The sequence below is a fragment of the Eublepharis macularius genome, chromosome 14 (assembly GCF_028583425.1).
Source record: "Eublepharis macularius isolate TG4126 chromosome 14, MPM_Emac_v1.0, whole genome shotgun sequence".
NCBI classification, from domain to species: Eukaryota; Metazoa; Chordata; class Lepidosauria; order Squamata; family Eublepharidae; genus Eublepharis; species Eublepharis macularius.
In genome coordinates this window covers 60,430,322-60,453,653 of record NC_072803.1, presented here as the reverse complement: position 1 = coordinate 60,453,653, position 23,332 = coordinate 60,430,322, and the positions used below count along the sequence as shown (strand labels likewise).

The following is a 23,332-nucleotide window of genomic DNA, read 5'->3' as shown; positions in this document are numbered from 1 at the left end:
ACCAGTAAAGTTTGGGACGCGTACAAGGCGGTTGTAAGGGGCATACTAATGGACTTAAATGGCAGAGCAAGGAAAAAGAAAGAGGAGAAAAGACAAGAGATTGAGGAGAAAATAAAGGCCAAAGAAATACAGTTAAAAAAGAGACCAGGGAAAAAGAAAATACATCAGGAAATTAAAATTCTTCAAGAACAGTTAACAGCAATGAGTAATAAAGAATTGGAGTGGAACCTTAAAAGACTGAATCAAAAAGCTTTTGAGGGTGCTAATAAACCTGGGAAATATTTGGCATGGCAATTGAAGAAGAAAAGGGAAAAGAAAATAATAAATAAAATCTGTGAAGAAAATAAAACGTACCTGGAGCAGACTACCATTAGTAGAGCCTTTTATAAATTTTATGCTAAGCTGTATAATAAAAAAGAAGTAACCAAAGAATCAATAGCATCATATTTGGAGAAAACCAAACTTCCAGAGATCTCGGAAGCTTGGAGAAATAAGTTGAATAGTGAAGTAACTGATGAGGAAATAAGTAAGGCAATACAATCTGCAAATCTAGGAAAGGCGCCAGGGCCAGATGGACTTACGGCTAAATTTTATAAGACAATGGCCAACGAACTGGCACCATTCCTAAAAGAGGTGATGAACGGAGTTTTTAGGGATCAAAGAATTCCAGACACTTGGAGCGAAGCGAATATATCATTGATCCCAAAAGAGGGCCAAGATTTGACTAACGTGAAAAATTACAGACCTATATCACTACTGAACAATGATTATAAAATTTTTACGAAGATATTGGCGGAGAGACTGAAGGGGTGGCTCTCGGAAGTCATAGAGGAGGAACAAGCAGGCTTTTTGCCAGACAGACAAATAAGAGACAATTTAAGGACAGTGATCAATGCTATTGAATATTATGATAAGCGTTGTGACAAAGAGGTTGGTTTCTTCTTTGTAGACGCTGAAAAAGCGTTTGACAATTTAAACTGGGATTTTTTGTTTGCCACTATGGAAAAGCTACAATTGGGAGAAAGATTCATCAGAGCAATTAAAGAAATTTATAGAGACCAGACTGCAGCAATTGTAGTGAATGATGAACTGACCAAGAAATTGACGATTAGTAAAGGAACAAGACAAGGTTGCCCGTTATCTCCATTGTTGTTCATTTTAGTATTGGAGATTCTGATGATACAAATACGACAAGACGAGGAAATACGAGGAATAAAAATAAAGGACTATTCATACAAGGTTAGAGCATTTGCAGATGACATAATGTTAATTGTAGAAGATCCATTGGAGAACATGCCAAAAGTGATAGACAAGATCAAGGAGTTTGGTGATTTGGCAGGTTTCTTCATTAACAAAAAGAAGTCAAAGATATTATGTAAAAATATGACTAAGCAGAAACAACAATTGTTAATGGAAACAACGGACTGTGAAGTAACTAGTAAGGTGAAATATTTGGGAGTTGAGCTGACTGCAAAAAATATAGATTTGTTCAAGAATAATTATGAAAAATTATGGACTCAGATAGAGAGAGACTTGATCAAATGGAATAGACTGAATTTGTCATGGTTGGGCAGGATTGCAGCAGTTAAGATGAATGTGTTACCAAGAGTAATGTTTTTGCTACAGACAATACCAATCATCAGAGACTCTAAACAATTTGAAAAATGGCAGAGGAAAATATCAGATTTTGTTTGGGCAGGCAAGAAGCCTCGAGTGAAAGTAAAAGTTCTACAAGATGCAAAGGAAAGAGGCGGAATGCAACTGCCCAACCTGAGACTTTACCATGATGCAATCTGCCTAGTTTGGTTAAAAGAGTGGATGACATTAAAGAATAAGAAACTATTAGCCCTAGAGGGATATAAAAAATTTTTTGGATGGCACGCATACCTATGGCATGACAAAGTAAAGGTCAACTCGATGTTCCTGCATCATTTTGTAAGGAGAAGTTTATATACAATCTGGAAGAAGTACAGAATTTACCTACAAGAAGGAACCCCTTTGTGGGTGGTTCCATACGAGGTGATAGATCCGAGAGCTGTTGATAATGAACAACAATGTTTAACGTACAAAGAAATAACTAAAACTGAAGTGTCTAAACTTAGAATAAAGACGCAAGAGGAACTATCACCGAACTACGATTGGTTCCAGTATAGACAGATCAGAGATTTGTATAACTCGGACTCTGTAAAGGGAGGTATACGAACAGAGAATTCGGAACTAGAGCAGACCCTTTTTAAAGAGGACAAGAAAAGAATATCCAAGGTATACCAAGTACTGTTGAAATGGTATACCGAGGATGAGACAGTTAAAACACAAATGGTGAAATGGGCTATAAATTTTAATAAAGAAATAACAATGGAGGCATGGGAATACTTGTGGAAAACTACAATGAAGACAACGACATGTATTAATATTAAAGAGAACATTTTCAAAATGATCTATCGTTGGTACATGACACCAAAGAAGATTGCGCTAGGAAACTTGAACACTTCTAATAAATGCTGGAAATGTAGAAAGCATGAGGGCTCCCTCTATCATATGTGGTGGTCGTGTGAGGTAGCTAGGCAGTTCTGGGGGGAAATAATAAGAGAAATGAGTGAAATTTTACAGTTTCAAATAAATAAGAACCCAGAACTCCTGCTGCTAAACTTGGGAATGGAGGGAATCCCAGCCCACCATAGGACGTTGATATTTTATATGACTGCAGCAGCTAGACTTTTGTATGCGCAGAAATGGAAAGTACAAGAAGTGCCAACTATTGAAGATTGGATCTACAAATTGCTGTATATGGCTGAAATGGACAAGATGACAAGAAAACTGAGAGATCTGGACTCAGGGCAGTTTAACACAGACTGGGAGAAGCTGAAACAATATCTGGAGAAGAAGTGGGAGGTGGGAGGAAAACTGTGGCAGTTTGAGAACTACTGAAGTACAATAAAAGTATAAAAGAGAGGGGTGACTTTACCGGGGGAGGAAGAGAAATGTGAATTTATAAGCAGTTAGATTAATTAATTGATTGAGATATATATAGATATGTAAAGGTTAATTGATAGAATATTGATAGAGAATAACGGTTTAAACATGAGGATTGAGTAATTAACAATATTTTTTTTTTACTTGATAAGACTTATATGCACCAAACTGAATGTATAGAAGAGTTAAAATGACTGACTATGTGATGAGTTATATAGAAATACTATAAAAAGAAGAAATGATTAATATAGAGAGAACAAATCAAATTGTTTGATTTAAATGTGGGAAATTTTTATGGTTTATGACATACAGAAATATTCAAAACTGGAAAATGGGATAAATTGTTTATCTAAAGAAGTATAGTTTGGATGTTTAGTAAGTAAAAGAGTTAAAGATGTACTGCTTAATATAATGGAGAATATATATTTGTTTTAGATAGAGGAAATTAATAGAAGTAAGGGAAAAGGGACAGAGGGTGGGAAAGCTGTTGGAAGTCAACAAAAGGGGGGGAAAGGGAGGGGGTTAGAAACGAAAAATTAGGGGATAATTGAATGCAATGTAATGTAAAAATATTAATGTTCTAACCCAATAAAAATTTTACAAAAAAAAAAAGAACTACAATGCCAAGACCACGGCAATACAGCCCGGAAAACCCACAACAACCATCGTTCTCCAGCCGTGAAAGCCTTCGACAATACATAGAAGTCAGACTGACCGGCCTGTAGTTTCCCGGGTCATCCTTCCTCCCTTTCTTAAAGATTGGGATAACATTTGCTGTTCTCCAATCTTGTGGCACATCCCCAGTCCTCCAGGAGGCCTTGAAGATGATGGACAGGGGTTCTGCAAGTTCTCTGGAAAGTTCTTCCAGCACTCTTGGGTGCACCCCTTCCGGCCCAGGGGATGCACACACCTGCATTTTGTATGGCCACAGTGAGCCAATATTTCTAACTCGTCTGTGATTTTACAATAAGGCTCATTATGAAACCTTCTTTCCCTAATCATTGGGGTTCTTTGTGAAACAAGAGATCCCCCCCAGTGCTCCTTCAGAAGCTGACAAATCGCCTATAATGACACCTTTTTCTCCAAACTGTCAGGGCTGCTTTACACTCATCTGCCTCGTCCTCTTCCTCCTCCTCCTTCCCCCCCCGCCACCTTTTTGTGTGCCTTCCCTCTCTCACCATGTCATCTTGTGCTTTAGTGATTCTTTCCCCACTATTGTCTGAATTGTGTGCCTCTCTGGCTCTCTATTAAGCATCTTTGCAAGTCTTGCTGCCTGGAGGATTTTGACCTTTAAGTGGGCTGCAATTACAGTTAGTGCGTTGCATTCTTTGTCTGGGGAAATGGCCTCTGAGCAATGTAACAGTAGCTCTTGGCGGGAGACTTGATCAACTATGTTGTATTGTCTGTATTTCGCATGCGTGGCGAGATTCTCGGGCCTTACTTGGTGATTCACAGAAGTTACCAAAACCCCATGAGAACTTGAATTGGCTACACATGTATCCCAAGACAACTCAGTTACTAGGAACCCCTGAAACTATGGACATTGGTGTATCTGTCCCTCACAACAAAGAACTCTGGGATATACTCCAGAATGCTTTTGGAATGTTCACACCCCTCGATAAGCTATGATCTATCAGTGGAAGACACTGCGAGTGATGGATAATTTTTTTTGTCTCCTTTCCCCCAGTAGTCCTTTCCAACCCTGAAAAAGTTTTGTCCCCGGGGATGTGGGACCCAGGTGCCGGTAGTCACATGGGCTGAGAGGCTGCAGTGGAGGGGAAGAAGGGGATGAAATTGCTCTGCCCTCCCCAGTACAGCCTCCCAACCAGCATGGCTGGTAAGCACACAGTCCCATAACCCCAGGGTCAGAAAGAACTGCTGGGGGAGGAGATTATGAGAAAGATCCATGATCCTTGCATGTGCAGATCGTGGGATCCAACCCATGTAGTCAAAAGATTACCTCAATTGCTAGAAGGTTCAAGTCCAGTAGCACCTTAAAGACCAACTAGATTTCCGTGGTACGAAAAACAGTTGGTCTTTAAGCTGCTAGTGGACCCGAATCTTTCTCTTCTACTACAGACCAACACAGCTGAAACAACCTGATTACTAGCAGAGTCTGGAAATTGGACAGGACATGGTGTTTAGTTCAATACAAAATGCAACACTTGTCCCACAATACAGACAGAACTGCACCAGAGACAGAATGTTGTGTGTCCCTTCACACTCTTGAATCAGCCTGTGTGTGTGTGTGCATGTGAGTGAGTGCGTTTGTGCATGGGTGTGTTAGAGGTGTAGAATTTAAGTATGTGTTTGCTGTCTTTTGAGGGGGGGTTGCATGTGTTCGAGAGAAAGTGTGTCAGTGTCTGTCTATGTGTGTGTGTGTGTGTGTGCTATACAGCTCGAGTTTGTACATTTTCATGGCTGTGACCTTTTCTGCCCAATCAGGGAGCGCCTGTCAGTTGCCCACATGACTCGTTAGTGACAGGCATAATGATCATGTATGAAATGCCAGCAGTTCCTTCTGAGGCCTGCCATGCCCTCTGCTGCTCTTGCAAGGCTTGTTCAAGCGCCTTGGTCAATTCTGGCGTGGCGAGCGGAAGCCTTTCCACCGATTCGATTCGGCTCTTTGCTGAGCATCTCTCCTCAGCTGCCTCTGCAGCAACTTGGACTTTGTTAAAAAAACAACAACAACACGTCATGCCGTTTCTCATTGCTCCTGTACTCTCAGGCACTTTGTTCTCTGTTTGTGCTGCGCTGCTGACCCCCAGATCTCAGGAGCAAAGAGCTGCTTTCCTCCCTTCCACATTTCTCTGTGAGCTGCCCACCCCCGCAGCCTCCCACCCAGTCCCTTCTAGGGGGCTGTTGCTGTTCTCACCGAGGGATTCAAACGCTGGGCTCTGACCTCACCGAATGAATCAAGCGGGAGGTGGGATTGGCGCTAATGACAAGGTGCTTTTCTTTCCGCGCATGTTGCAACTGCGCCTGCTGATGAGAGCAGGACATGCCGGAGCACCGGGTGACAAATTAATGTGCCCTTTGGTGTGATTCTCTAGTATTGAACAAGGAGTTCATTACTAGTTCGGTGAGTGACTTTTCAAAGATCAAGAGCCACAGAGAGAGAGATTCATATCTTTCGCTTAGATGCGAGGGCAATGTTGCCGTTGGATCAATTTCCAATTTAGCGTGACATAGTGTGGAGACATTTCCTTCAGCTGTTCCTCATACGTTACAAAGAGTTCTTAAACTCTTTGCTGGTTTTGTTGCCTTCTCCCCTACCCGCCCCAAACCTTTCCCGTATGTTTATCATCGTCGGGTAGGCATTGTCAACTGGTCTGATCCCATTGGGAAAAGCCTTGGCCCCCCTACACCTTGTTTGTTGGTCCTCCGGGGGAACGGGCTGGGTGAAATAGGATGCTGGGCTAGATGGAGCCCTGGACTGACCCAGCAGGGCTCTTCTTACGTTCTTAATGGTCATCCTTGAACCAAGCCACTCTGTCCCAAGTGAGGTAACAGAACGCTCCTGAATGTCATTGGACTGTATGCTGCCATTTTGTTTGTTTAGCACCCAGGCAAAATGAACAAAATGAGAGTATGCAACCCATAATACGCATTTGTGTGCTGAAACCGTTTTTCTTCCATAGCGCTACATTTTCCTTTTTAGTAACCACACGAGATTTGAAAGCTCTTTAACAACCTGTGTTCCTTCCCTGGTGTGCTAGGGATCTCGCTGCCCGTAACTGCCTTGTAGGGGAGAACCATCTAGTGAAGGTGGCCGACTTTGGCCTGAGCAGGCTGATGACGGGAGACACATACACAGCCCATGCTGGAGCCAAGTTCCCTATCAAGTGGACTGCACCGGAAAGCCTCGCTTACAACAAGTTTTCCATTAAATCTGATGTCTGGGGTAAGAATCTGTCCATTACACAGACCCTACTTTGAAGCGATGAGATGAAAGTTATTTACCACCAGGGTTGACAGTGTATGCAGGCTCAACAATCTGTGGCAAAGTAACCTTAGATAATGCATTCTGGAGAAGGTCTGCAGCATGGCGGCTGAGCATTCGCTTTGCCTGCAGGACGTTCCAGGTTCATTACCTGCAGGGCTTTTTTTCTGGGAAAGAGGGGGCGGAACTCAGCGGGTTGCCCTTGGAGAAAATGGTCACATGGCCGGTGGCCCCGCCCCCTGATCTCCAGACAGAGGGGAGTTGAGATCGCCCTCCGCACCGCATGGCGCGGAGGGCGATCTCAACTCCCCTCTGTCTGGAGATCAGGGGGGCGGGGCCACCGGCCATGTGACCATTTTCAAGAGGTGCCGGAACTCCGTTCCCCTGCGTTCCTGCTGAAAAAAAGCCCTGATTACCTGGCATGTCTAGTTAAAAGATCTCAGGTAGCAGGAAAGCCTTTCTCTGCCTGGGGCCCTGGCGGTCTGCAGCTGACCAAAGTACACAGTACTGGACTAGGTGGACATAAGCTCTGACTGGTAGAACCAACTTCATATTTTCAGTCTTTTTTAGGGGATGGGCTGTAGTTCAACAATAGAGCTTGTGCTCTGCAGGCATCCCAGGTCATTCCCTGATGTCATGGGGAGTGCATGTGGGAAAGATGTCTGACTGGCCACTGCTGGTTCGGGCGGAGAATCCTAAGCTAGACTGACTGTGTAAGGCAGCTTCATATTGTGAATAAATTATATGCACCTTAAAGACTTGCAGGAATTTGCACAATCTGCTTAATGGTGGGAAAGTAGCAAATTTCCCTCTCTGTGCAGTTCTCACATTATCCATCATTTTGTAAATATCTGTCTCATGTTCCTTCATAGTCATCCTTCCCCTCTAATTTTGTATTTGTAATAAATAATGCAAGGTAGCCAACCACCATACAGAAGCTGCAGCTCAAATTGGGGTTAAAAACCCAGCTGACTTTTGTGTGGCTTACCTTCGGGTCCTTTGGGGTAGAGAATTCATCATGATAGTGCAAGCCCTAGTACCTCTCAAGCGGAAAGCATCTTTGCCGCTGTGCAAAAGTTGGGTTCCCTCCTCTCTTCTTCACCCCTGCGTTTCACCCTCTGTCCCCCATTGCCCCAAGGACAGAATTTCGAACAAAGGCATTTCTGGGAAAGGCTAGCCTGCAATGGCTGCAGTTATTTCTTGAGTAATCTGATGTGACATCCCTCTTCGCGCTAGATGGCCGTGGCTTTCTCTTTGCATTAAGAGACAGCACTTGGTGACTGAAGTAATTATGCCCAGGTGGCAGAAATGAGGGCAAAAGTCTTTGTTCTGGGGAGCTCGTGTTGGTTTCATTTTCTGTTTTGGTGACCTCCATTCCTCATGTCTCCTCGTCCAGTTCGTGAACACCTTACCGAATCACCCTCTACCGAATCAACCCCATCGGCCCATTAAGGCCAGTATTGTCTGCTCTGACTGGCAGTGCCTCTCCAGGGCCTTGGGGGAAGAAGGGACTTTTCTACCACCACCTACCTTAGCTCCTGCAATGGGGTGTGTGTGTGCCATAGATTGGACCTGGGAACTCCTTTATGCCAAACAGGCACACCTGTAGCACCCAGTCCCAGCCTGGCATGCAAGATGGGGCCTGGACTTCAAGATGGGGCCTGGAGTTCTCCTAGAATGATAACTGCTCTCCAGAAACATAAACACATGAAGCTGCCTTATACTCAATCCAACCCTTGCTCCTTCAAGGTCAGTGTTGTCTACTCAGACTGGCAGTTGCTCTCTAGGATCTCAGGCAGAGGTCTTTCACATCACCCACCACCTGATCCTTTTAGCTGGAGATCCTGGGGATTGAACCTGGGACCTTCTGCATGCAAAGCAGATGTTCTACCACTGAGTCACAATCCCTTCCAAATAATACAGAGATTACTTCCCCTAGAAGGCAGACTCTGTGGTATACCATAGAGTTTAAGAGAAACAGAAGTTCTAGAATGACGTCACATTCCCCACTGAGCTCCCTCATCTTCCCAAACTCCACCCACACCAGCCCTGTGGGATTTGCTCTGTCTAGCTGGAACTGAGTTAGGGTTGCCATTTCCCTGGTGCAACGGGGGATCCTCCGCTCCCCCCCTCTGCCCCCCGCCACCACTCACCTGGCCAGCAGGGGGCGAGGAAGGTGGGAGAACCGGCCTCCTGGGCACACTCCCCGGGTGGCACAACGTTACTCCCAGGAGTCACAACTTGATGCTGCCCCAAGAGCGCTCCTGTGCTTCGCAGTGGGCCAATTTGGGCCCCAAACGGGCCTGTTTGAAGCCCAAATTGGCCCCCTTCAAAGCTTGTGCACAGTCCCAAGCCTGTGCAATGATGTCACTTTGCACACTTTGCACGCGCAAGAAAAAAAAAAGTAAGGTGAGCGCCGCTGGGAGGATAAGGGGACTTGGGACAATGCTGTCAAGAATAGCAGCTGCATATCTCCTCCTCAGTGTTACACACACCCAAGTAACACAGACTCACAAATGCATTTCTGCCATTTGGAGGGAGGGACTAACCATGTGATGGTATGGGTCTTGCATTGGATATCTCTAGACTGTTAGTTACAGGTGGTAGGACATGATCTGTAACCAGATCACACGCTTGCCTGGAAAGACCACAGCCGTGGCTCTAGCACTGTTTTGTCTTTGGTTTTTTATACAGAGAAGGAGAAAGAGGGTTGGATTCAGTCATATGGTTCCATGGGTGCAAGGGTTTCTCCCCACCGAGCATAATTTCCCTGCTCGTCCTTCCCAGAGCAGCCCCAAATGCTCCCTCTAAACCGATGGAAGCCCCGTCTTCCCCAGTAGCAGGATTTGGGGGAGCATTTGGGGCTGCTGCAGGAGGTGGCAGTGGGGAACTCACGCTCCGTGGCCAGGGGAGACGTGGAGAGAACCAGGGAGGAAGGGCAAGAAGGAGCAGAACAGACCCACGTGGGGAAAAGCCAAAAACCGCTCCCACGTTGTAGGCTGAGGTTAAAGATGGGTTCACAGGATCTGGTAATCTTAAAGATGGCTACTGTAAACGTTCTGGGGTAGGTGAGAGAAGGAGGCCAGAGGCCACCATTGGGAGCAACGGCAGCCCTACCCGTGGCCCAGCTCCTCGTTTCAGCCTCTAGGTTGCCCCTAAATTATGCCATGCCCTGAATCATTCTCTTGTTCCTGTGGTGGGAAATTCATTGGGATAGTATTGCTCTCCCCTCTCCAAGTTGCAGCTCTGTTAGAGTCCAGGGCTCCCCAAAACTCTGTACCTCTGTTGCAGAGAAAGCTCTGGTGAGGGAGGAAGGCAAGGGGTTGTGTGGGGTGGATGGACATGAGATACAGAGGAGCACTCTGATCTACACACCAGAAAAGAAAGTTTCAATTAATCAGCTGTGACATCTCATAATCGTATCTTTAAAAGGACTTGAAGGAACTCCAGGCGTTTGAGTTAGAAACAAGCTAGTAAATTGAAAATTAGGCTAATTCTGTCCTGTCATATCTCAGGAGGTTTTTCTAGATGGATGGAGGGCCTTGTTACTCTTCTTCAATGTCTCGGTGACTGAGCTTCCCCAAGCAGACGCCGACAACGGGGAAGTGCTCAATTTACACGCAACCCCACATATAGATGTTCGCAAACCTTTTGAGCAGGGTTTTCAAAACTTGTAGCCACCAAGGCATGAGGCCAGCTCAGTGCATTGAGACACACAGAGATGCAGCAGGCAGCATCCCCTCTGCGCTTGAGTCTGTTTGGGTTATGGGAAGTTCGGATTATTTAATGCTCTCACAGTTATGTCACCACACAATGGAGGATGCCCTCACACTGTGCTTGAGCATCGCTGCTCATAAAGCATTTTGCTGTCTTTCCCTGCAGCTTTCGGTGTCTTACTGTGGGAAATCGCAACGTACGGCATGTCCCCTTACCCCGGGATTGACCTCTCACAGGTCTACGAACTTCTGGAGAAGGATTATCGTATGGAGCGCCCGGAAGGCTGTCCAGAGAAAGTCTATGAGCTCATGACAGCATGTAAGTGGAGACAAAAGCTCGCCCCTGACCTTTTCCTCTTTAAGGGATGGGGACAGATCACCTCTTGGACCCCAATTAAGCCTAAGAGGGCCCTTGCACGTAGGCCTGTCTGGGGGATTATGATGGACTCACTGCTGCAGATTGTCACTGCTCAGATAGGCCTTTTCTGCCCAGGCAGCGAGCAGCAGCAGGCCTGAGCCTAACGTGTCTTCACTTTTCTCCTTCCTGCACCAATGGCATTATTTGGCTCAAATGTGCTTTACTGTCTCCGGCTGCAGGCCCTGAGCCCACAAAACACTGCAGTGCTTCTGCTGAGCCCATCCTGCCCACCTCACCGAGCCTCCGAGCGATTCCTGGCTTGTCATTTTCATTTAACTCCTTGAGAAACACGCCCAGTTATTCTAAACTAATAAGAAAGCATTATGAAAATTAATGTGGTTTTGGAGTCTGAGTATTCGCTGTTTTGAACTGGTAGCCCACCCATTATACCGGATGAAAGGGAAACGTGTCTCCCACCACTCTGACGGGGGGCTTGGCTTCTCCTGCTGAATAACTTCAGCCTCCTCCGAGTCACACTTCAGGAAATCCGGGTGCCTGTGTGCCTGCAACGGAAGGTTGTGCGCATGTGCATGCTGCGGTCTCACCTGAAGCATTAACGTGTCCCCGCCCTTGCAGGCTGGCAGTGGAGCCCTTCCGATCGGCCTTCCTTTGCTGAAATCCACCAAGCGTTTGAAACGATGTTCCAAGAATCCAGCATCTCTGACGGTAGGCTAATTCTCTCTCTGTGGGAGGCGAGATAAGTGCTTTGTTTTCCGCATGATTACTCCATCTGCATAACCCCACGCATCTTTTTTCCCCCTCTTTGCAGTGGAAAACTTTCTTTTTCAGAGTTAGAGCAGTTGATCTCCAAGCTTGGAGAGAGAAGAGTTAACTTGAGAACAGTGCGCAGCATTGTCCAGTATCCATACATTTGGGGGGAGGGAGAGGAGTACGTAAAATCATTGAGGTAGATTCTGTCTCTGCATTTAAGCTTGGTGTGCAGTTGAGTGAAGTTTTAAGCCCACGCTTTGCCTGCAGAAGGCTGCAGGTCCCAGCCCCTGTCCCTTTCATTAGAAGCATTCTGAGGCATAGAAGCTTTACAAACCCCAAGAGAGCTACTGCCAGAGACTGAATGGGCCACTGGCCTGCACTGATATAAAGCAGCATTATATTTCTGAGGAGGAGCCATAACTTTGGTGGCAGAACACAGTTTCTGCATACTGGAATGACCACTTACAAGGATTTCCAATAGCCAAGCTCTGAAAGCCACCTGCTTGAGATATTGGAGAGTGGCTGCCACTCAGAGTAGACAGATTGAGGTTAGAATGGAGCAGTGATATGACAATGCAAACCAGGTTGTGGCATGGGCCATAGCTCAGTGGTGGAGCACAGGCTCTGCATGTCTAAGATCCCAGATTCAGTCTTCAGGTAACAAGACAAGGAAAGACCCTTCCCCGAACCTGTGAGCTGCTGCCTTATTATATTTGGGCTAGACTGACCAGTAGGCTGACACAGTAAAAGCACAATGCGATTTAAAGCACATCGTCAATGTATACAGTGCTTCGCACAACACATAACCCCTCCACTGGGGTGGGTGGGTGGAGTCCTTGCCTGAATTAGCTTTCAGGATTTCAACAATGTGGAAGACAGAGAGAAGAAAGGCTAGGCGGATGAAATGGGTGCTCTGGTCTGGTCCGGAGACTCTTGCCCCACCCCGTGCACTTCTGGCCTTCTCTCCCCCCAGCCTTTCCCTAAATCGTCAGCATTCTTTACACAAGGCACCCATAGGCAGTTCCAATGGCCGGATCCAATGGCATCATTTAGGCAAATGTTCTGAGCTTTGGGTTGTTTGGGCCTGGAGCACAACCAGCTTCATGGAATAAACGTCAGTACCGATCTCGAGGGGAGAATTTGCATCCATAAACATCTGCAGAATCTCCAGCTGTGCAAAACAACAGCAGCTTTGAAGCCCACATCATTGTGGAGAAATGAAGGGGCGTGGTGGGGATGTACCTTATTTACTTCAAAGGAAGATGACCCCAAATGTAAGACAACTCCCCCTTAAGAAAAGGTTATACACACAAAAAAATTCTTACTTAACATGGACTGCAAGACAACCCACTCTTTTTTTGATGGCCTACCTTGTGGGGTGAGACTCGTCTTGTCTTGGGACATATACTGTATGGGAAGCATATTTTGAATGCCTTACAGGGTAGGACTAGGGAAGATACCACAGATCAGAATTGGGTGGGGGGTGGGGGGTGGAATGGAAAGAACGGGGGCGGGGTTAAGAAGCAAAGTGTAATGCCTGTCACTAGAGTTGGTTACAGCCTGCTGATCTTTCCCCCCTCCCCTTTTGTAACAGAGGTGGAAAAAGAGCTGGGGAAGCAAGGGACGAGGAGCGTCGTGAACACTTTACTGCAAGCTCCAGAATTGCCCACGAAAACCAGAACATCCAGACGAGCAGCTGAGTGCAAAGACGCCAGTGAAAGCTTGGAGACTGTGGCCCCCAAAGGCCCGGGGGAATGTGGTATGTGCCAATGTGCCTTGCAGGGCAGGCCTGAGGGGAAGTGGAGGCAACTCTGGCCAGAGACGAAGTCCACGGAAGACGTCGCAGCCAGGCACCGTTTGGATCCCTTGCTTCTGGTTCCCCTGGGCCTCCGCAGGCTTGCCTGTGACTTTGTGAAGCATTCTGGGCCATTTCCCTTTTGCACCCTGTGCAAGGAGGTGGTTCTTAGCAAGGCCAGTTCTCAGAGAATGGTGGTGTTCCGCAGGGACCCAGCTAGCTTCCAGCCATCAGTGGCTCAGGAAACGACTGGTCCTCTGAGCCCATGTCTCTGCCAGCTGTGTTCAAGTGGGCAGCGTTGCAGGCCCTGGAGGCAAGAGGTGCCCCTGGCCAGGGGTGAGAAAATGCCTTGAACTGGTCCCGGGTCTCAGTCAGTGAGAGGACAAATGATCCAAGAGCCTGGGGCACTGTTGGTGTCAGTAGGACTGTCTTTCTTTCTTTCTTTCTTTCTTTCTTTCTTTCTTTCTTTCTTTCTTTCTTTCTTTCTTTCCACGGAGCAGTCCGTGCTGGGCTAGACAGGCCAGCTGAGTGCACCACACTTTACAGAGTGAATCAGCCCCTTGCCCCGAGAGGCTGACAGTCTGGATTTTGACAGAGGGGAAGGAAGTGCCGTGTGGTTTGCACTGCCAGGCCAAGGTTTACGCCAGTGAAGAAAAGGAAAGGCTAGAGATGCCCACAACAAGTTTTAAGGGACCTCTGTGACCGTGCTCAAGACATACACATGAGATGCCTTGTCCCTGCCACCACCACATCCAACCAGTGCAGATGTTTTGTGGCACATTGGCTGAGAGGGAGGGCAGAGTCAAGTCTGTACCACGTAACTTCAGCCAATCAAGACAGGCTCAGGGTTGAGGCTGAGTTTAAACATTCCGGTATCTCTAGGCAGGCTCACCTGACAGTCCGTTGCGTTCTTTTGCGTCCCGTTACCTCCACTGGATGCAGGCAGGCAGAGAGTCTCTCCGCAGCTCTGTCTCCCTCATGGGCAGAAGGCAAGGCTGGACATTCCTCTCCCCCCATCATTGTTGCTGGGTGTCTGTTCTGGGCGTGCAGAAGAGTGTCACTTTTGGCAGGTACCAAATACCACTTCTGTGAGGGGCACGGGAAGGTTATTTGCAAAAATCTACCGTGAAGTTAAGCAGCCTTTCAGCCAGTTGCCCAGAGCAGAGGACAAACACAATCCAGAGGGGCCCGAGTGTGAAGACTGCAGCGGCAAGTGCAGCAGAGTCTGGCGGCACCTTAAACACTGCCGGATGGATTGTGATGGAGGCTTTTCAGGGACAGGGGCACGGAGTGGAAGGGTCTCGGACAAAGGGGGATCTGCCCCACAAAAGCCCCCCCCCACTATGCAATTGATAATCAATAAGGAGCTGTGAGACTCTTTCCCCAGCGTGTGGAAAAATAAACCCATTCAACAGTATGCAGAGCATATGAAATACTGGGAGGGGGGGGACTGACCGCAGCAGTGAGGCCTTTATCCCTGCTGGATCAGTATGCCTGTTTGATTGCGGATGCAATTTCCTGCATGCTCAAAAGGAGGCAGGCGGTGTCCAAGGTTGGCAGTACAGCCTCCTCTGCCTGCCTCTCAAGTTCTCAAGGCTCTTCCGTCCTTGACAGAGACGGCTGGCTTCCTGGAGCCCCAGGTGCTCCTCGGTGGCCCTGACAGGTGCCTCTTGCATGACCGTCGCCCTGGGCAAGCAAACAGTATCCTCGTTCCTCAGCAGTGTACTTAAAAGTCCCCTTTGTGCTCAGCTGCTGTTTGGTGGCTCATCTTTGTGGTTTTGAGGCTTGTCTGATTAGCAGGGAAGGCCCTCATTTTGCTGTTTGTGTATTATGTATTGCGTATCACTGTGGTCGTGCTCTGCCTAATGTGTGGAAAGTCAGTGAGATTTTAGTTAGTTGTCTGCGCTTGGGTTGAAGCAATAGGCCCCTGCTCTGCCACAAACCAATCAGGTGGCTTCAGCCCACTTCTAGGCATGTCCACCAGGCAGAGCTTTTTTTCAGCTGGAATGCAGTAGAACGGAGTTCCAGCACCTCTTGAAAATGGTCACATGGCCAGTGGCCCCGCCCCCTGATCTCCAGGCAGAGGGGAGTTGAGATTGCCCTCCACGCCGCCAAGTAATCTCAACTCCCCTCTGTCTGGAGATCAGGGGGCGGGGCCACTGGCCATGTGACCATTTTCTCCAAGGACAAACCCACTGAGTTCCACCACCTCTTTCCCCAGAAAAAAAGCCCTGCCACCAGGTCACATGGGACTAGATTTTAGTATGATGTTGGCAGCCAGGCAGCACTTACCCAAGTGACATTGCTGGCACCTTGCGCCCTGCGGAAACTGAGCCCGTAGGCACGGCACTTGTAATGGTAGCGTGCCAGAGATCCGTAGCCTAGGCTGAGCATCGCGCTGCCTTACTAACCTGGCATTTGTAGTGGCATCGCTTATGTGGACGCCCACTTCAAATGAGACGTGTATGTGAGTGAAATCACAGGAATAAATCTCTCCTTGCTCTCCAACACCCTGTTTGAAACAGGTCTGAATTGGCAAGCCCTGTCCAGGGGATAGTATTAAGAGTTGTCATGGTGTGGCAGCTATGAGAATGAGTTGGGAGATCCCAGATTCAAATCTTGCCATAAGCAAGCCACTCGCTTTTGGCCCTGTTTCCCTCACCACCACTGTCAGGGGGTGATAATCCAGGCCTACCTTACAAGGTCGTACAAAGCCTGGGCAAAATGTGGAGCACTTTCAGACTTTGGAAGAGCGATGCCAATCATAAACTGCCTTATTGCAGTGAATGTGAACAGTGCAGATGCTGCACTGCTAGTCCCCAGCTAGGCCCGGCTATCGTAAGAGGCACCCGCCCGCCTTGTAGATATTGAAGGAGAGAAAATGGGTGTATTCTTTGAGGAAAGTGTAATCTGATTCTCTCCCTCCTTCCCAGATTCCTCAGAGCACGAACCGGCTGTTTCTCCCTTGCTGCCGAGGAAGGAAAGAGTCATCACAGAGAGCGTTCTAAATGAAGATGACCGCTTGCTCCCCAAGGACAAAAAGACCAACCTCTTCAGTGCTCTGATTAAGAAGAAGAAGAAGATGGCCCCCACCCCGCCAAAGCGCAGCAGTTCCTTCCGGGAGGTGGACAGCCACCTGGACCGGAAGGGAGGAGGGTGCGAGGATGAGAACCGGGATGCCAGCAATGGAGCCGTGATCGTGCACCCTGCCGACATAGAGGATCGTTCCAGGTTTCAGAGCCCCAGCGGTGAGGCTGGAGTCACCAACGGGAGTGTGGCTGGGAACTCAGGATTGCTGTCCCCCCACCTCTGGAAAAAATCCAGCCATGCGACCAGCGGCCGGCAGGGGGCCAACGAAGAGGAGGGCAGCTTGAACTCCAGCAAGCGCTTCCTGCGGTCGTGCTCGGCCTCTTGTGTTCCCCATGGGGCCAAAGACACGGAGTGGAAGTCTGTCACGCTACCCCGGAACATGCAGTCCACAGGGCGTCACTTTGATTCATCCACCTTTGGTGGGCACAAGAGCGAGAAGCCCGCCCTGCCTCGAAAGCGAACCAATGAGACCAAGGCGGACCTGGCCGTCAGGGGAACAGTGACCCCGCCTCCTCGGCTGCTCAAGAAAAATGAGGAGGTGCCTGAGGATGCGCTCAAAGATACCGAGTCTAGCCCTGGCTCCAGCCCGCCCACCTTGACGCCGAAACTTGGAAGGAGGCAGCCCCTCGTCCCTCCGGCCACAAACCTTTCTTACAAAGAGGATGCTGGGAAAACCAGTGCCCTGGGAGGTGGCTTGGTGGTGGAGCAGGGCCCTAGTGCCAAAGCTGGCATGGGCATCTTCGTTAGCAAGGCTTCTGCCGATGAGCCCCGAGGGAGAAAGATTAAGCAGGCCTCTGAGAAGGACAAGGGGAAAACAGCCAAGCTGAAGCCCGCTCCCCCTCCGCCTCTTTCCTCAAATGCTGTTGGCAAAGCGAGCAAAGGAGGCCTTGGCCCTGGCCATGAAGGACCTGATGCATTCGGGACGAAGGGTAAGCTGCCGGCTCAGGCTATGGACGCTGTGAATGTTGAGACCCCGAAGCCTAACGCGATAGTGGAGGGGGTGAAGAAGCCTGTGATCTCCTCCGTACCAAAGCCCCCTTCTTCCACAAAGGTACTGCTGACGACAGCAGCTCCCACCGCCGTTTTCTCTGTCCCCACCACCTCATCTGCCCCAAGCATGGACCAGTCAGCCTCCACTGCCTTCATCCCTCTCATTTCCACTCGTGTGTCCCTGCGGAAGACCCGCCAACCCCCCGAAAAGATTGCCAGTGGCACCATCACGAAGGCCATGGTCTTGGAGAGCACAGAGGCCTTGCGAACAGCCATCAGCAAGAACTCGGAGCAGATGGCCAGCCACAGCGCTGTCCTGGAGGCCGGCAAGAACCTCTACACCTTCTGCATGAGCTACGTTGATTCCATCCAGCAGATGCGGAACAAGTTTGCCTTCCGCGAAGCCATCAACAAGCTGGAGAACAACCTCCGGGAGCTTCAGATCTGCCCTGCCACGGCTGGTGGAGGACCTGCCGCCACCCAAGACTTTAGCAAGTTGCTCAGCTCCGTGAAAGAAATCAGCGATATTGTCCAGAGGTAGCAGAAGCCAGGAGTTCTTTTGTTCTTTAAAATTTGTTCCTGGGGGTCAGAATTGACTGCGGAGTTGACTTGAGGCATTAAGGGCAAAACAGTCAAGGATGTATAAGAAGCCCTGGCAGAGGGCGGGGGGCATCACTGGGGGCTGGCTGTTTCGGTGCCTAAGGTGGAAAATCCAGGCGGACCCCATGCGTTCTGATTAACGCAGGATACGTGCTCTTGCGCCACTCCTTTGCCATTGGCCTCGAGCAGGAGAGCGTCCCAGCAGGTTGTGCCTCTGGATCCTGCGTTGCTGCCTTTCTGATGGCATTGCCAACCCACTGCTTGAGATGGCTGCCTTACCTGCCCCTCCTGCCCCCCACCAAGGTGTGGCAACATGCCTGGCTGTTTGTCAAGGGCCAGGGACTCACAGGGGGGGCTCTTCCCCCTCCTCTCTTCCCTGCCACCTCTCGCATCCTCAGAGTCCTCTCATAGTTGATGAGTTCTTGCCTTGGGGATTTCCAGGTCTTAACCCATTGATGTCCCCTCGCCTTCATATTCTTACTAACGTTGTATTATTCTTTGGACTGAGCTGCCTGATGGATGTAATTGCCCTGCCCTTCTGCCCTGGAGAAATCCCTTCTGTTTTCTCTCTGGATGGAGCACTTTCATAGCAAAATTCATCCAGTCTGCCGTCCTGTTTCCCCTTTTTTTGCCCCAGCCCCCAAAGATGTTCATTTGTGGTGAGGCTGGTGTTCACGCCACATTCCAGGCAGTTTTTACAATTGTCTTCCTTAGCATTAAGTTCTTTCTAAAAGCCTCCATGAAACATTTTGGGATTGGGAAGAAACAGCCAGGCCACCAATTAAAGCTACAGTTCCTGAATTATGTTCTGGAACAGGGGTCAGTGGAGAACTTCTAGACTGCTTCTAGAAATAAACTTACAAAAAAGATTCCAGTGAACCTGAAACGCTCACCCACAGAGGAACCTGCGTGTTGCCTCTCTGCGTGACTCCCTGCCTTTCAGCCAACCAGCACTGCAGGCTAATAGTTTTGCCATGTGTCTACCATGATTGATACCGGGCCCTTTATTCACACCTGAGGCAGGAGCATGGCAAAATTGACCGTAGGGGAGGCTGCCAGCTGTATCTCCATCTCTCTTCCGATACCGGTAACTTTTCCGTGACCTTCCCCCTTGTAGTTCAGGACAGCGTGCATGGTTCTCCTGTCCTCCATTGTATCTCCCCAACAACCCTGTGAGGGTGGGTTAACTCATCCAGTAAGCTTCATATCTGAGTTGGGGGTGTCCCCCCCCCAAGATGACCCTCTAGCTACTATTCCCCACAGGCAGGTTAGTGCATGAAACCCTATTCTGGGCTGGCATTGTTCCTGTAAGGGAGATATGTTCAGGACAGCGACTTGAACTGAGGCACAAGAGCTGGGTTCCTCTGAGGAATGGCGAGTCTTGTTGTGGCACACTTAAAGATAGACCTTGAGTAATGGTGGGGAGATAAGAATGAAGGCTGCCTCCATTTTAATGCTGTTAAAAGTGTTCTTAGTGACCCGAAGCAAGGGAATGCAGGGCAGAAGTGGCCAGCCAGTTGTCGCTGAGAGCTAAAACACATGAGACTAATTACACGAGGATGCTCAAGTGAAGGGAGACGCAATGTTAGCCGGGAAGCCGAGTTTTTAAAAGACCGATCGGAAGGCTTTGTCAGTTTCCTCTCTCTCCAGAGCCACCAAGATGGATCCTCAGAGGGTTTGTTTATTTCCTCTTCGCCTTCCAGCCACCAAGCCTCAGTGCGCAGCCAGTGAATTGCAGAGGAGCCCATCATCCTTGCACACTTGCCCGTCTTCCCCATTCGCTGCCCTCCATCACCACCGCCACTAGTTTCCTAGTCCTGGTTTCCACATTCCTTACAATTTTGCTCACGGGCCAGTTATGGCCGAGCTTTCTCGGTAACCAAGTAACGCTATTTCAGGCTGTTAATGGCCATTTAGCTCCTTCAGTTGGAAGGCAGGTGAGAAAGAGCAAAATGGCCTCCCCATCTTTGTGTTTGTCTTCAACGCTAACCGCTTTTAATTGATGACCCCCCTCCCTTTCTTTAAACAATTCCATCTTTCAGCCTCTTCTCCCACTTCTTTGCCAAACCGTCACAATCTTTTCTGTACGTGACGAACAAAAATATGAAACACGACCACAGGCTGTCTTTGAAAACACATATGCACAGTAAAAGAAGGACCCCCCCCCCAAAAGATTCCGTTTCCTCATGGACTGTACTATTTTCAAAGGGTGCCGTTCTCATTTGGTTGATAATCTATTCTTGCCACTATAGTATGCATTTGTATCTCAGTATTACACCTTTGTGTAGGCCTTTTCTTCTTTTCTCTTTTGCCATTTGTAAATAGCTGCTGTCTCTCTTTCACTTCTCTAATACCTGCAGAGCCTGTTTTCTCCTTTCTCTGCCCAGCTTTTGATTGTCCAGCACAGACACTCTCTCTCTCTCTCTCTCTCTCTCTCTCTCTCTCTCTCTCTCTCTCTCTCTCTCTCTCTCTCTCTCTTTTCTGTACATGGCTTTTTCTGTCTCTGACTTTGTGTTTGTTGTTTTAAACAATTCCAGATTTTCTTCCTTAGTATTTTTTAAAATAAATCAATGTCAAAGAAAGGTAGAGTGTTTTTGTCAACAAACCACTTTCTCCAGTTTAGGTGGATATGCTCTGGTTTTCTTGTTAATAATGGACTGTAGGAAGAAATAACGGTGCAGCTGACGCAGCAGGCGCAGCATCTGGGCGACTGCCGCTGGACAGATCCACCCGAGAAAGGCAAAACCAGGTGTGAGCAAGGAGGCAATCTAGAGGGGAGCTGGAATAATGGGGTAATTGTGCACATGGGGCAGACATGGTATAGTCCAGCCTGGAGGGAGCGCTTTCCCTCGGCCGTCCCTGCTTCTTGCTTATGGGGGACATCTATCCGCTGTAAGGAGTTTCCGAAGCATAGGGTCGTGATTGGAGTGACAAAACTGATGTCGGGAAAGCCTTTCCTTGCCCCTAGGACTGAATTTTCTACCTGTCGGGTCTCCATTGCAAGCTGCACTTCTCACCGGCAGCCTTTTAAAAGGGAGGAGCCCCACACAGGCTGGTTTACGATTCTTTTGATTCTCTCCCAAGTGAGCTGGGAAAGGAACAAAGGGGCAAAGGCAAAGCAGAGGAACAAAATTCAGCCAGTGTCAGTCTGTGGAGACAGCGGTTCCATCTCTCTCCACTTCTGCTGATAGAAGTATTTCGTCAGTTTGAAAACTACCCTTTTAAAAAAATTAGGCCAGTTTAGACTAACAGCCCCTGCAATGGGGAAGCTTCATGGGACATACCACTTTAGTGGAGGGGCGTGTGTGCTAGTGCCCCCCCCCGAAAAACAAAATTCCTGCACACACAAAACTGACATATTGAGGAGAATTTAGGGTCTGAACCTTGTTTCATCTCCTCTAGTTATGAGCCGTGCATAAGGGTCTCAGCATGGTTGCCACCCTCCAAGTGGGACCTGGAGATCAGTTCCCCTGGAGAAAATGATTGCTGTGGAGGGTGGGCAGACTGTATGGCATTACACCCTGCTGATGTCCCTTCCCTCCTCCAACCCCTCCTTCCCCAGGATCCACTCCCCAAATCCAGGAATTTCCCAACCCAGAGTTGGTCATCCTCGTCCCCAGAATGTGCACCTCGATCTTCCTGTTCTGTGAGCTGGGGAGAGGTTCCCCTGTGGAAAAAGAAGAATCCTTGTGCACGTCCTGCTAAGATATCCATTCTTGGGAGAAATCGCTGGGAAACCCCTGCATGTGTGCAATTGGCCTTCTGCAGATAGTTGGAAAGAGCTGGGGGCTGAAGGGTGAATGCCAGCTCTCAGAGACTTGTAACAATGCAGGTTATGCTGAAGAGGTCGGCTCCGAAGGAATGCTGGAGATTTGTGCTTTCCAGTTGGCGCTGTCTTCTGAGGCGTAAAGTTCTCTGAGTATGGTACGATGGGGCTATGTCTAGAATTATGATATGGTGACCCCCCCCCCCCACACACACACCATGGGTTTTTTTTTTTGCAATTTAGGGTTCATGGCTGTGCCAGGAAAAGGATTTAGGGTCAGATAAGCTATTTAAGGAAGGAGGTGGGCGATTTCTGAGTGTTTGGCACACCTTGATGGGGACTGAGTTTGCACAAAAAGACCGAGAACCTCTCCATGTAAGGAAGAGTTGGCTCAGGACAAAAGGCCACCTGTTGTAACTGGGAGTTTATATTAAGATCTAGGAAGAAATCTTATCCAAAAATCTCCCCCCCCCCCCCAAGGTGATTCTTTTGTCTTGGGCCAGCTTGATTCTCTTACCAACATATTTGCAAGGAGCTGAGAATCTAGAAGAGACTATAGCCCATATCTAGTGGGGGCGGGGGACGTATGTGCCAATTGCAGTCTCTGGAATCTCCAGATGAAAATAAGCCTCAGGCAGTGGGAAAGACACATTCACAAGGAAAAGAGCCACTGGTGCCTATTGGCCATGATGGCTAAATGGGGCCTCCATGTTCAGAGGCAGTGTACCTTGGAATACTAGTTGCTAGCGAATAAGGACTGTAGCAGGGAAGAAATCTGGAAAGCTGCTGTTAAACAATGTAGATAATGCTGAACTAGATGGAGCAAAGGTCTGAAACAGAATCAGGGCAGCGTTATTGGTGTTTTATGTAGTGTGTGTATGTGTGTGCATGCATGGGAAATCAAAAGTTCAACAGAACTCTTCTACAGGCAAAATGCCAAAGCAGAACCCCTTCCCTTTCCGATGACCCAGATATGCCTGCTGAGCTGGAGAAGCAAGGGCTTTGAAACACCCTTGAAACTACAGGAATGAGCGATCACAACCCATATCTGGGTCCAGTTGGAACTTCACAGGTAACTTGGAAGGCAGAAAACAGGGCCAGAGAATGCAGCTGTTCCAGTCTCATTAGAGCTGGAGATGAATCTTACCAAACACACAGTTAAGGGTCTGTAGAAGTGCAAACAGTAACATTGCGCTGCTCTTAGGAGCTGCTAGTCAGAGAGAAGAAGTTATTGTTTCTTACTTGGAAAAGGACCCCACCCAACCTGGCACAGAAAGGACAGTGGACAAAGCAATAGATTTCTTAGCTGCTTTGTCAAATTCTGAATCTA

The 23,332-nt window shown here is 48.3% G+C and overlaps 1 protein-coding gene across 2 annotated transcripts in view; it reads left to right on the top strand.

The window, feature by feature from the left end:
• ABL1 (ABL proto-oncogene 1, non-receptor tyrosine kinase) overlaps positions 1-20,773 on the top strand; it is a 194,332-nt gene extending 173,559 nt beyond the window's left edge. For both annotated transcript variants that reach the window (XM_054997578.1, XM_054997579.1), the window contains exons 7-11: positions 6,693-6,877; positions 10,799-10,951; positions 11,627-11,716; positions 13,356-13,520; positions 16,490-20,773. In XM_054997578.1, coding sequence (XP_054853553.1) covers positions 6,693-6,877; positions 10,799-10,951; positions 11,627-11,716; positions 13,356-13,520; positions 16,490-18,177 — 2,281 coding nt within the window. In that variant the 3' untranslated portion in view covers positions 18,178-20,773. The remainder of the gene's footprint in view (positions 1-6,692; positions 6,878-10,798; positions 10,952-11,626; positions 11,717-13,355; positions 13,521-16,489) is intronic.
• Positions 20,774-23,332: the final 2,559 nt, after the last annotated feature.